Source organism: Leucoraja erinacea, chromosome 16 (assembly GCF_028641065.1).
Source record: "Leucoraja erinacea ecotype New England chromosome 16, Leri_hhj_1, whole genome shotgun sequence".
NCBI lineage: Eukaryota > Metazoa > Chordata > Chondrichthyes > Rajiformes > Rajidae > Leucoraja > Leucoraja erinaceus.
Window position 1 is genome coordinate 38,085,694 of NC_073392.1, and position 13,607 is coordinate 38,099,300.

The following is a 13,607-nucleotide window of genomic DNA, read 5'->3' on the forward strand; positions in this document are numbered from 1 at the left end:
GTCTTGTTCTATTAAAGATGCAATCAAGCTGGAAATGGTGCAGAGAAGATTTATGAGGATGTTGCCAGGATTCGAGGGCCTTAGCTATAGGGGGTGGTTGGGCAGGTTAGGACTTTATAGTTAGAGTGCAGTTGGTTGAATGATGACCTAAGAGGTGTATAAAATTATGAGGGGGATCGATAAGAAAATGCAGTTTGTACTCCAGGGTAGGGGACTGTAGAGGGCAAAGCTTTAACATGAAAGGAGAAAGAGAAGGAACCTGAGAGGCAACTCTTTCACAGAGAGGATGGTGGGGTATATGGAAACAAAATGCCAGAGAAAGTAGTTGAAGCTGTCCAATAACAACATTTAAAAGACATTGGGCGGACAAGGATAGGAATGATTTCGAGGGGCATGGGCCAAATGCATGAAAATGTGACTTGCTCAGATAGAGCATCTTGCTCGGTGTGAACGAGTTGGCTGAAGGACCTGTTTCCCGCTGCATGACTCGATGACACTAACACCATAAGTCCAAATTTGATCTTTGTGGAACACCATTCATCAGAAACCCCATATCAGAAAAACTACCACATTTGGCCAATGCGGCCAAGCCAATTGTGTATGTAACCTACCAAGTCTCTGTAGATTTCATGTGATAGTCTTCTAGATCAGCCATCCAAGAGGAACCTTATGAAAGCTTTAATAAAGTCCTTGTAGACGACATTCAGTAGCCTGGCCTCAATAATCATTTTCATCACCTCCATGAAAAACTCAATCATTTTCGTAAAGCAAAAGAGAACCAAGAAACCACATCTGATGCTCCTACCTCCTGAGGAGATGGAGGAATTCGGCATGTTTTCAATGATTCCTCCAATTTCTACAAATGCACCACAGGAATTATATTTCTGGGTTCCATCACAACTTGGTTTGGGAACAACTCTGTCTAAGACTGCAAGAAATTGCAGAGTTGTGGATGTGGCCCAGTCCATCACAGAATCCAGACTTCCCACCATTGACTCCATCTATAATTCACGCAGCCTTGGGAAAGCAGACAACATAATCAAAGACTTCCCTCCCTCTCCTTGCACCTGTCCGGCAGAAGTTACACGAGCTTGAAAGCATGGACGATCAGGAACAGCTGCTTCCCCTCTGTTATCAGGCTTCTGAATGGTTCTTCCATAAACTGGTGTACTATGTGATTTCCCCACAACCCCAGTGTGGACATTGGACTTTGTCAATAGAACTGATGTGTTACAGTGCTGAGAACTATATTCTTCACCCTGTATCTTCCCCTTTGCTCTATCTTTCGTACGAGTTTGGCTAGATTGTATTTATGTATAATATGTCTGATCTGCTTGGATAGCATTCCCCGTAGCCCTGTACACATGACAATAAGAAACTAAACCTTCCTCAAAGAAAGCCATGTCAACTATCCATGATAGATCAATACTTTTCCAGATGCATGTAAATCCTATCCTGAAGACTCTTCTCCAATAACTCCCCTACCACTGTTCAAGAAGGAACTGCAGATGCTGGAAAATCGAAGGTAGACAAAAGTGCTGGAGAAACTCAGCCGGTGCGGCAGCATCTATGGAGCGAAGAAAATAGGCAAGTTTTTCGGGCCGAAACGTCTGAAGAAGGGTTTCGGTCCGAAACGTTGCCTATTTCCTTCGCTCCATAAATGCTGCCGCACCCACTGAGTTTCTCCAGCACTTTTGTCTACTCCCCTACCACGGATGTAAGTATAAATATCCTGGTTTGTCCAATTGCCCTTCTTAAACAAAGGATGAAGATTGGCCATTCCCTGGTCCTTTGAGATTTTGCCTGTGGCTAAAGAAGCTGCAAAAATGTGTCAGGGTCCCAGCAATCTCCTTTCTTGTCTCTCTCGATAACCATGGGTAGATACCATGAAGCCCTTGGGATTTATGAAAAAGACTTTTTTTTTCTTGAGAACCAACATCTTTGTGTCCTTAAAATCAATTGGCCCTAGAATATAGGAGTACCAATCCCTGATCTCACTATCCTCCATGTTTACTTGGTAAACCTCGATGTCCTTGAGCAGTCCAACCCTCTCTCCTCTTGATCCTTGTTTTTAATGTATGAATTTAATTAATGTATATATTCAATTAATCTAAGTATTAATTTAATTAAGATTCTCTTTAATCGTACTCGCGACAGACATTTCATGGTTCCTATTAGCCCTCTTGATACCCTGTTTAAGCTTTTTCCTGCTTACGTTATATTGCTTCAAGGCCCTTCCTAAATTTTAAGTAAGCTTCCATTTCCTTTCTGACTAAATTTGCAACATCTCTCGTCATATATGGTTGCTAAACTTTGTCATCCTTGACTTTCTTTCTCACAGGAACATGTTGTTCCTGAATTCTGACCAAACTAGCTTTTAAACGACTCCCACACATCCAATGTGGATTTTCCCAATATCACCTCTTTCAAATCAACTCTACCCAGCTCTTGTGTAATATCTTTGTAATTTAGCACTTTCTCTCAAATTTCATGACTCATCCATGACTATCTGAAAACTTAAGGCATTAGGATGTGTTCTCCCACTGAAATTCCAATCACCCGGCCAGGCTCATTCATAACAAGGTCTGATGTCGTCTCTTTCCTGGATAGATTATCTACATATTGTGTCAAGAAACCCTCCTGGATGCATCTAGCAAATTCTGCTCCATCTAAGACTCAGGCACTAAGGGAGTCCCCACTACAACTAGCCTGTTGCTTTTACTCTTTCCATAATCTGCCTGTATATCTATTCTGAAGAAGGATCTCAACCGAAAAGTCACCAATTCCTTTTCTCCAAAGATGTTGCCTGATCCGCTGAGTTACTCCAGAATTTTGTGTCTATCTATTCTTCAATCTTCCTGCTGGGTATTGGAAGGACTATAGTTAACCCCAATGCGGTGATTATACATTTTGGCGGAATTTACCGAAGCCCGCACTTTAAGCCAAACAGCAGTGTTCCCACCTCAAGGTTGCCCTTGTCAAAATGGCTGCTCCAAAATGGGCAGCACAGTGGTGCAGCTGGTAGTGGTGGTGTCTTACAATGCCGATCCTGACCTTGGGTGCATTCTGTAAGTAGTTTGCATGTTCTCCCTGTGGCCACGCGGATTTCCTCCAGGTCTTCCGGTTTTCCTCCCACATCACAAAGATGTGCGGGTTTGTAGGATAATTAGCCCCTGTAAATTGCCACGAGTGTGTAGGAAGTGAATGGAAAGTGGGATAGTTGCAACTAGTCTGAACAAGTGATCGATGGTCGGCGAGGACAGTCCTGTTTCCAAGCTGTATCTCTAAACTAAAATGGTCAGCCCGATGAGATTGTGTTAGATATCCTGAAGGCCAGATCCTTACTTCAGGGCTGCCAACTCTCACGCTTTGAGCGTGCGACTCACGCCCTCAAGCAAACTCTCACGCCCTCACGCTCATCAGAAATTTCTCACGCTCAGTGGTGAGAAATTTTGTGATCAACGAAAATTTCAAAACTCGGATAAACTGCATGGTCCGCGGGTGTTGGAGAGCAGGGGCTGCGGGAGGGATGGGAGCAGAACCAGCGGCGGGAACAGATGCGGGGAGCCGGGACTGGTGAGTGTTTGCCGGGGCCGGCGTGTCGCTCGCTGCAGCTCTGGCCACGCAGCACTCCGGACAGTGCATGTCCCGGGCATCGGAGCCGTCGGAAGCGTTGAGCCACTGCCGCTGCTGCGAGAGTCTCTGTGCTGAAGGGACAGACTCTCAAAGGGAGGTGGAGAGAGACAGAGTGGAAGGAGACAGGGAGACAGTGGGAGAGAGAGAGAGAGGGGGGTGAGAGGGGGAGAGACAGGGGGGAGTGAATGAAGAGAGAGAGAAGAGGGAGGGGGGGGAGAGAGGGGAGAGAGAGGTATGGGGAGAGAGGGGGGAGAGTGAGGTGGGAGAGGGGGGGAGTGAGAGAGGGGTGAGAGGGAAGGAAGAGAGAGGGGGTGGAGAGGGAGGAGAGAATGGGAGAGAGAAGGGGAAGAGAGGGGTGGTAAAAGGGAGAGGGGGAAGAGGGGGAAAGAGAGAAACGGGGAAAGAGAAAGATAGGGGGCAACGAAAAAGAGATATAGACAGAGGAGAAAGAGAGAGGGGAGAGTGTGTGGAGGGAGAGGGAGAGAGAGGGGGAGATAGAGAAGGAGGGAGAAAGGTTGGGGGGGAAGCGAGAGAGGGGGAGAGAGAGAGAGAGGGGGAGAGAGAGTTAGGGGAAAGAGAGGGGAGAGAGAGTGAGGGGAGAGAGAGGGAGAAGGGGGAGAGAGAGGAGAGAGGGGACGAGAGAAGGGGAAGAGGAAGGAGGGAGGGAGAGAGAGAGGGGTGGAGTGAGAAGAGAGGGAAGGGGAGAGAGGGAGAGACGGGAGAGGGAGGGTGGTTGAGAGGAGAGAGAGCGGAAGAGAGGGGGGAGAGAGAGAGTCTCTGTGTCAAATTTGACCAGGTGACCGGCATGGACCAGGCTGCGGCTCGGTGCATCCTGGAGGACAACCAGTGGCTGCTGGAAGTAAGTACCAAGCACTGGGTAGAAACGGTGGAAGATAGTGGACTTCAAATGGGGGTGGTTGGTGAAAGCATCCTGCTTACCTGCTAGATTTTCACTTACTGTAACTGCAGGAAAAATGGTCCCGATGTTGGGTGCATTCAGAACCAGGGGTCACAGTTTAAGAATAAAGGGGGGGGGGGCAGTTAGGACTGAGATGAGGACAAACTTTCTTCACGTAGAGAGTTGTGAATCTGTGGAATTCTCTGCCACAGAAGGCAGTGCAGGCCAATTCACTGGATGTTTTCAAGAGAGAGTTACATTTAGTTCTTGGGGCTAACGACATCAAGGGATATGGGGAAGAAACAGGAAAGAGGTACTGATTTTAGATGAATAGCCATGATCATATTGAATGGCAGTGCTGGCTCGAAGGGCCGAATGGCCTATTCCTGCACCTATTTTCTATGTTTCTATGCTTGAGTATATGGCAATAAAACTCGATCACTTGATTTTGAAGCATTCATGCATGGTGGAGGTATAATGTAGTCATAGAGTGATACAGTGTGAAAACAGGCCCTTCGGTGCAACTTGCCCACACCCACCAACATGTCCCAGCTACGCTACCTGCTTTTGGTCCATACCTCCAAACCTGTCCTATCCATGTATCAGTCTAACTTTTTCTTAACTACCTCCTCTGGCAGCTTGTTCCATACACCCATCACCCTTTGGGTGGATAAAGTTACCCCTTAAAAAGTTACCTCTTAAAAATACTTCATACAAAAAACATTGAAATCATACTTCTACAGTGCACTAAAACATGATTTTAATACATCAAATTTCCATATAACCATATAACAATTACAGTACGGAAACAGGCCATCTCGGCCCTTCTAGTCCGTGCCAAACACGTATTCTCCCCTAGTCCCATCTCCCTGCACTCAGACCATAACCCTCCATTCCTTTCCCGTCCATATAACTATCCAATTTATTTTTATAAGATAAAATCAAACCTGCCTCCACCACCTTCATTGGAAGCTCATTCCACACAGCTACCACTCTCTGAGTAAAGAAGTTCCCCCACATGTTACCCCTAAACTTCTGTCCCTTAATTCTCAAGTCATGTCCTCTTGTTTGAATCTTCCCTACTCTCAGTGGGAAAAGCTTATCCATGTCAACTCTGTCTATCCCTCTCATCATTTTAAAGACCTCTATCAAGTACCCCCTTAACCTTCTGCGCTCCAAAGAATAAAGACCTAACTTGTTCAAGCTTTCTCTGTAACTTAGTTGCTGAAACCCAGGCAACATTCCTCTGTAAATCTCCTCTGTAAACTCTCTCTATTTTGTTGACATCCTTCCTATAATTAGGCGACCAAAATTGTACACCATACTCCAGAATTGGCCTCACCAATGCCTTGTACAATTTTAACATTACATCCCAACTTCTATACTCAATGTTCTGATTTATAAAGGCCAGCACACCAAAAGCTTTCTTCACCACCCTATCTACATGAGATTCCACCTTCAGGGAACTGTGCAGTTATTCCCAGATCCCTCTGTTCAACTGCATTCTTCAATTCCCTACTATTTACCATGTACGTCCTATTTTGATTTGTCCTGCCAAGATGTAGGACCTCACACTTATCAGCATTAAACTCCATCTGCCATCTTTCAGCCCACTCTTCCAACTGGCATAAATCTCTCTGTAGACTTTGAAAATCTACTTCATTATCCACAACACCACCTATCTTAGTATCACCTGCATACTTACTAATCCAATTTACCACACCATCATCCAGATTATTGATGTACATGACAAACAACAGTGGACCCAACACTGATCCCTGTGGCACCCCACTAGTCACTGGCCTCCAACCTGACAAACAGCCATCCACCATTACTCTCTGGCATCTCCCATTCAGCCACTGTTGAATCCATCTTGCTACTCCACCATTAATACCCAACAATTGAACCTTCTTAACCAACCTTCCATGAGGAACCTTGTCAAAGGCCTTACTGAAGTCCATATATACAACATCCACTGCTTTACCCTCATCAATTTCCCGAGTAACCTCTTCAACAAATTCAAGAAGATTAGTCAAACATGACCTTCCAGGCACAAATCCATGTTGACTGTTCCTAATCAGACCCTGTTTTTCCAGATGCTTATATATATTATCTCTAAGTATCCTTTCCATTAATTTGCCCATCACTGACGTCAAACTAACAGGTCGATAATTGCTAGGTTTACTCTTAGAACCCTTTTTAAACAATGGAACAACATGCGCAGTACGCCAATCCTCCGGCACTATTCCCGTTTCTAATGACATTTGAAATATTTCTGTCATAGCCCCTGCTATTTCTACACTAACTTCCCTCAATGTCCTAGGGAATATCTTGTCTGGACCTGGAGACTTATCCACTTTTATATTTCTCAAAAGTGTCAGTACTTCCTCTTCTTTGATTCTCATAGTTTCCATAGCTACTCTACTTGTTTCCCTTACCTCACATAATTCAATATCCTTCTTGGTGAATACCGAAGAAAATAAATTGTTCAATATCTCCCCCATCTCTTTTGGCTCTGCAGATAGCTGTCCACTCTGACTCTCTAATGGACCAATTTTATCACTCGTTATCCTTTTGCTATTAATATAGCTGTAGAAACCCTTTGGATTTACTTTCACCTTACTTGCCAAAGCAACCTCGTATCTTCTTTTAGCTTTTCTAATTTCTTTAAGATTCTTTTTACATTCTTTATACTACTCAAGCACCTCATTTACTCCATGCTGCCTATAATTATTGTAGATCTCTCTCTTTTTCCAAACCAAGTGTCCAATTTCCCTTGAAAACCATGGCTTTCCAATTTTTACTATTTCCTTTTAACCGAACAGGGACATAAAGATTCTGTACTCTTAAAATGTCACCTTTAAATGTCCTCCATTTCTCTTCCACATCTTTCCCATAAAACAAAATGTCCCAATTTACTCCTTTTAAATCCTTTCGCATCTCCTCAAAGTTAGCCTTTCTCCAATCAAAAATCTCAACCCTAGGTCCAGTTCTGACCCTCTCCATAATTATATTGAAACTAATGGTATTGTGATCACTGGACCCGAACTGTTCCCCAACGCATACCTCTGCCACCTGACCCATGTTATTTCCTAACAGGAGGTCCAGCACCGCCCCTTCTCTAGTAGGTACCTCTATGTATTGCTGCAAAAAACTATCCTGCACACATTTTACAAACTCCAAACCATCCAGCCCATTTACAGAATGTGTTTCCCAGTCTATGTGTGGAAAATTGAAATCTCCCACAATCACTACCTTGTGCTTACTACTAATATCTGCGATCTCCTTACATATTTGCTCTTCCAATTCTCGCTCCCCATTTGGCGGTCTATAATACACCCCCATAAGTGTTGCTACCCCTTTCCCACTTCTCAGTTCCACCCAAATAGCCTCCCTAGACGAGCCCTCTAATCTATCCTGCCAAAGCACTGCTGTAATATCTTCCCTGATAAGCAATGCAACACCTCCACCTCTTGCCCCTCCAATTCTATCACACCTGAAGCAACAAAATCCTGGAATATTTAGTTTCCAATCACAGCCCTCCTGCAACCATGTTTCACTGATCGCCACAACATCATACTTCCAGGTGTCAATCCAGGCTCTAAATTCATCCACCTTTCTTACAATGCTCCTAGCATTAAAATATACACATTTAAGAAACCCACCCTCTCTTTTTCTCTGTTTATTGTCTTCTTTCTCCCCTACATTTTAGGTCAGAGTGCTACCCTTCTCTGCCTCCTGCCTCACACACTGACTGCTAGCTTTCCCAATTTGAGAACCTCCCCCCCAACCGTTCTAGTTTAAAGTCTCCCCAGTAGCCTTTGCAAATCTCCCCGCCAGGATATTGGTCCCCCTTGAGTTCAAGTGCAACCCGTCCTTTCTGTACAGGTCACACCTTCCCCAAAAGAGGTCCCAATGATCCAGAAACTTGAATCCATACAAACTGCACCAGTCCCTCATCCACGCATTTATCCTCCACCTCGCTCCATTCTTACTCTCACTGTCACGTGGCACAGGCAGTAATCCTGAGATTGTTACCTTTGCAGTCCTTCTCCTTAACTCTCTACCTAACTCCCTAAATTCTTCTTTCAGGACCTCTTCTCTTTTTCTACCTATGTCGTTGGTACCTATATGCACCACAACCTCAGGCTCCTCTCCCTCCCATTTTAGGATATCTTGGACACGTTCAGACACACCCCTGACCCTGGCACCAGGGAGGCAAACTACCATCCGGGTCTCCTGTCTGCATCCACAGAATCGCCTATCCGACCCCCTGACTATAGAGTCCCCTATTACTATTGTCCTCCTCTTCTTTTCCTTACCCTTCTGAGCAACAGGACCAGTCTTTGTGCCGGAGGCCCGGCCGCTGTCGCTACCCCCAGGTAGGCTGTCTCCCCCAACCGTACTCAAACATGAGTACTTATTTTCCAAGGTGTACAGCCACCGGGGTACTCACCAGTCCCTGCCTCTGCCCATTGCCCTTCCTAACTGTGACCCAGTTGTCTGCCTCCCGTGGTCTTGGAGTGACCACCTCCCTGTAACTCCTTTCTATGACCTCCTCGCTCTCCCTGAGCAGACAGAGGTCATTGAGTTGCTGCTCCAGGTTCCTGACACGGTCCCTTAGGAGCCCCATCTCGACGCACCTGGCGCAGATGTGGACATCTGGAGGGCACTCCGACTCCATGACCTCCCACATCTGACATCCAGAACAGTAAACTGCCCCGGCCCTCATTCTCCCCCTTATCCGAATACAATACAAAGCTTTACCCGGGATACAAGCCAATCAGCTGCTTCCTCTAGTCCGTTCGACCAATCAGCGGCTTCCTCAAGCCAACTTAATTTGAAGTGTGATCTGCGAATGGAACGGTGCAGATTCTGGCTCCTCCCTCACCAACGGCTGCTGGGCCTCTGTTGAAACAAGCCCCGAAAGGTTCCTACCCTTCTACCACACCCTCTCCCCACTCGGTTGCTCCACTTCCTCACCGGGTACCCCAAGGCCAGTGATCAGTGATTGCACAGCCTCCCCCTTTCAAAAATGCTCCAATCCAATTTAAAGCATATATATTGCATTCAAGTGTAAGTTATAAGACTCGCTACAGAATGCTCCATATTGCACAATTTCAAGCTGAAAAATGCAAATGTTCCATACCAATGGGAGGGGGCACCTCATGCTTTGAATACCTTGTCAAAGGTATTCAAGGCATGAAGGGGATGGAGCCACAAGACTTGTTACTTGAGGACAACATGCAGTATGTACCACTGGGTACAGAGTGTCAGCTCAATTGATGTCCATATTTGAAGGTAGACTTCACTTAGCAGGGACTACAAACGTTGGATCTGAGCAGCAAGCCTATCAAGGATGGTCTGATCGAAAGAGTGACATCTTTCCTCTTGCTAAAGCCTTCCATGGCACACTCAACTAATAACTTTTTTATGCAGATAAAATGTAGAGTTTTAGCATACACCTGGAGCAAAATTAGCAGTTTCTGAACCACTATACAATTTCACTGTGCATAAAACTGCAACAGTATCTTTATGAGATACTGTTGGTTTTGCAGTGAGGAAGAGCTGGGAGATGTGTGTAAAATAAAGATTAAAACATGAGATTTATCTACATTTTGGAATTAACAAGACACTAAAGAAGATTGCTGTATCTTGCAGGTGTGGATGATGGAGAAGACATCCCTCGAGAGACACTATTAGGAATTTACGAACGAATCCGCAAAAGGGAATTGAAGACAAATGAGGATCATGTGTCCCAAGTTCAGAAGGTCGAGAAATTGATTGTGGGGAAGAAACCGGTAAGAAGTGAAAGTAATTAATTGTGAAGTACATAATGATGTTTTGATTCATTGTGAATATATTAACTATTCAGATGTAACCACTTCAAAGATGTTTGCAGTACAGTTCATGCTTGTAAACTCACTACAAAAATACTCTGATTGGATCAGTCTATTGACTGGAATTAATCTATTTCTGTATTTTTTTTTGTGAAAGACAATTAACTATTTGAATTGAAAATTGCGACTGCATTGCTAAAAATAGAATTAATTGTACCTGTACAAGAGGAACTGTTTGCTGCTGAACAGGAGGGGTGCAATGCTGGGAGGTTCGCCAATGCCACTAGAGTTGACGCTGGGTAGAAGGTCAGCAAATGGAAGAGAACTGATGGAAAGGTAAAGGTTGAGACTGTATGTCTCAAAGGAAGAACTGACAGGGAGAGAGAGGTTAAGGAATTTGGTGAAACTGATATGCTGTGTTCATTTCAATGCAAGAGTGATATGGGTAAAGCAGATGAATGTACAGCCTGAATCAGTGTTTGGGACTATGATGTTGTGGCCATTATGGAGATTTGTTTGCAAGAGCAGGGCCGGATTTACCTATAAACTAGACAAGCTTAAGCTTAGGGACTCGAAGTCTAGGGGGGCCTGCAGCCAAGGCAGGACACCTACCATTCAACTCTGGGCGGGCCCCCCTCTCTATCTCTCTCTCTCTCTCCATCTCCCCCCGCTATCCGTGTCCGGGCCACCGGGCTCCGCTCGCTCCTCATCCTCGGCACGGCAGGCCGCCTTGCACTTGCGCACAACCATGGCCCGCACATCATAGGCCGCCCTGCGCATGAGCACTGCAACGGCAACTGGTCGGCGCTGGGCACTTTCTCCCTCGCTTTGAATCCGGCCCTGTACAAGACGGACTGTTTTAGCAGCTCGGTGATCCAGGTTTTAGATATTTCAGATTATAGAGAGGGAAGTAAAAGAGGTGGAGGAGTTGCTCCACTAATCAGGAAGAATGTCACGGCATCATTTAGAGAAGATATACTGGAGGTTCCGTCCATTATAGTAATATTCAACATTAAAAATTAGAATTCAAAAATAAAGAAGGTGCAATCACTTTAATGGGATTGTCCTTTAGGCCTCCCAACTGTCAGTAGGAGAGAGAGCGGAACAAATACATAGACACATTGCAGAAAGGTGCAAAAACAATTGGGTTGTTGTAATGGGCAACTTTAACATCTCCAATATTTTTTGGGAGTTACTGAGTGCATAAGCCTAGATGGGGCAGAATTTCTTATGGTGAATCCAAGAGGCTTTCCTAAACAGTATGTGGACAGTCCATTTGGATAGTGGATCTGGTATTGGAACAGGAGCCTGGCCAGATGACTGGTGCTTCACTGGAAAAGCATTTTGGGGATCGTGATCATAGCTCCATAAATTGAATGTTTAAGAAGGAACTGCAGGTGCTGGAAAATCAAAGGTAGACATAAATGCTGGAGAAACTCAGCGGGTGAGGCAGCACCTATGGAGCGAAGGAAATGGACAATGTTTCGGGCCGAAACGTTGCCTATTTCCTTCGCTCCGTAGATACTGCCTCACCCACTGAGTTTCTCCAGCATTTTTGTCTACCTTCCATAAATTGAATGATTGTTTAGAATAGGGATAAGACTGGATCTTGCGGGAAGGAACTAATTGGAGTTTACAACATTATTAGACGGGAGCTAGGGGAGAGTAAATTGTTATTGGGTTTGTTGTCATCTGATACATGAGAGTTATTTAAAAGCTAGTTGATCAAAGTTCAGGACTGGCTTGTTCCAGTAAGGAAGAAAAAAGGGTGGCAAGGTAAGGGAAAGAGGTTGGAAAATTGGTCAAAAAGAAAAAGGAAGCATATGTATGTTTAAAAGATGAAAACGGACAGGCCCTTTGAGGAATATAAACCTAGCTGATTCCTTTATAAGCGAGTTTGGTAATCTGACTGCGCATGCCCAGGTCATAGGTCACTCACCATAAATATTGTTGGTAGCTGAGCAGCTGAACCTTCATTTCATCTGTTTTTTCCAGCTTTGAGTCTTCTCGGTAAGAAAATACCGCTTTCAAACTATGAATTAGTTGCATTTAGAGACAACGAAATGTTAGCCAGTCGGAACCTATCTCCCAGGACGGGAGAAATGAAATACTAGGGGGCATAGCTTTAAAGTGAGAGGGACAAAGTTTAAAGGAGATGTTTGGGGCAAGGTTATTTTCACTGAGGTGGTTAGTGCTTGTAACACGCTGCCTGGGGTGGTAGTGGAGGCAGATAGATAGTGGCATTTTAGAGACTTTTGCATAAACACATGTATATGCAGGAAATGAGGGATATGGATTGCGTACAGGTGGATAAGGGTTGGATTTGGTATCATGCTCAGTACAGACGCTGTGGGTCGAAAGGCATGTTCCTGTGCTGTACTATTGTATGTTCTAGATTGTAAATAGTACTCCTTGTCGAAAGAGCATGAGAATTGTAGAATAGTGGTTATGTCACTGGTACTCTAGGGAATCTATTCCAATGCAGATTCATAAATCTATCCAGATGAAGGATTTAAATTTATTCATCCAGATTTTTCTTTAAAGTTGAAAAATTGTATTAAAAACAGGTATTATTAATAGTGGCTGTGGCAATGATAGGCTGTCATAAAAGTCTATCTGGTTAACTAACTTACAAAGTTGTTTTTATTTCCTTGTAATTAATCAATCTTATCTAGGTTTCAATTAGATGTTTTACTTCGTCAAAGAGTCATAGAGTGATACAGTATGGAAGCCTTTGGCCCAATGTGCTCACACCAGCCAACATCTCCCAGTGACTCTAGTCCCACCTGCCTGCATTTGGTCCATATCCCTCCAAACCTGTCCTATCCACGCACCTGTCTAATTGTTTCTTAAACTTTGGCATAGTCCCTGCCCCTGTCCTGCCATTTTATCTCCTGGTGCAGAAAATAATAGTGATAAAAAATTACTTGTCTGAACTAGAGGGGATGAAGCTTGAAATGAATTTTGTTAACATACTATAATCTAAAAATATCAGCTGACATTTCATCCCTTTTTATCTATTCTCGTTGATGGGAAGTAATAATGACATGATGGAAATTATTGAAGCTGTTGGGCAGTTACATTTGTATGAGTCATCACAAGAAGAAATTTAACAGTTTGGAAAAAACAAGATATGCTTGGAATCATTTTAATAGAAAAGTCTAGTTTTGCAATCAGTCCACTGATGTACGTTGCATGGAAAGGTTCTATTTTCTGGAGGATTCATTTACAGC

The 13,607-nt window shown here is 44.3% G+C and overlaps 1 protein-coding gene across 6 annotated transcripts in view; it reads left to right on the forward strand.

Moving 5' to 3' along the window:
• The window catches only part of iqsec1b (IQ motif and Sec7 domain ArfGEF 1b), a 434,251-nt gene that overhangs the window by 402,237 nt on the left and 18,407 nt on the right, over positions 1 to 13,607 (forward strand). For all 6 annotated transcript variants that reach the window (XM_055648194.1, XM_055648198.1, XM_055648197.1 and 3 more), the window contains one exon: positions 10,196 to 10,335. In XM_055648194.1, the coding sequence (XP_055504169.1) occupies positions 10,196 to 10,335 (140 nt within the window). The remainder of the gene's footprint in view (positions 1 to 10,195; positions 10,336 to 13,607) is intronic.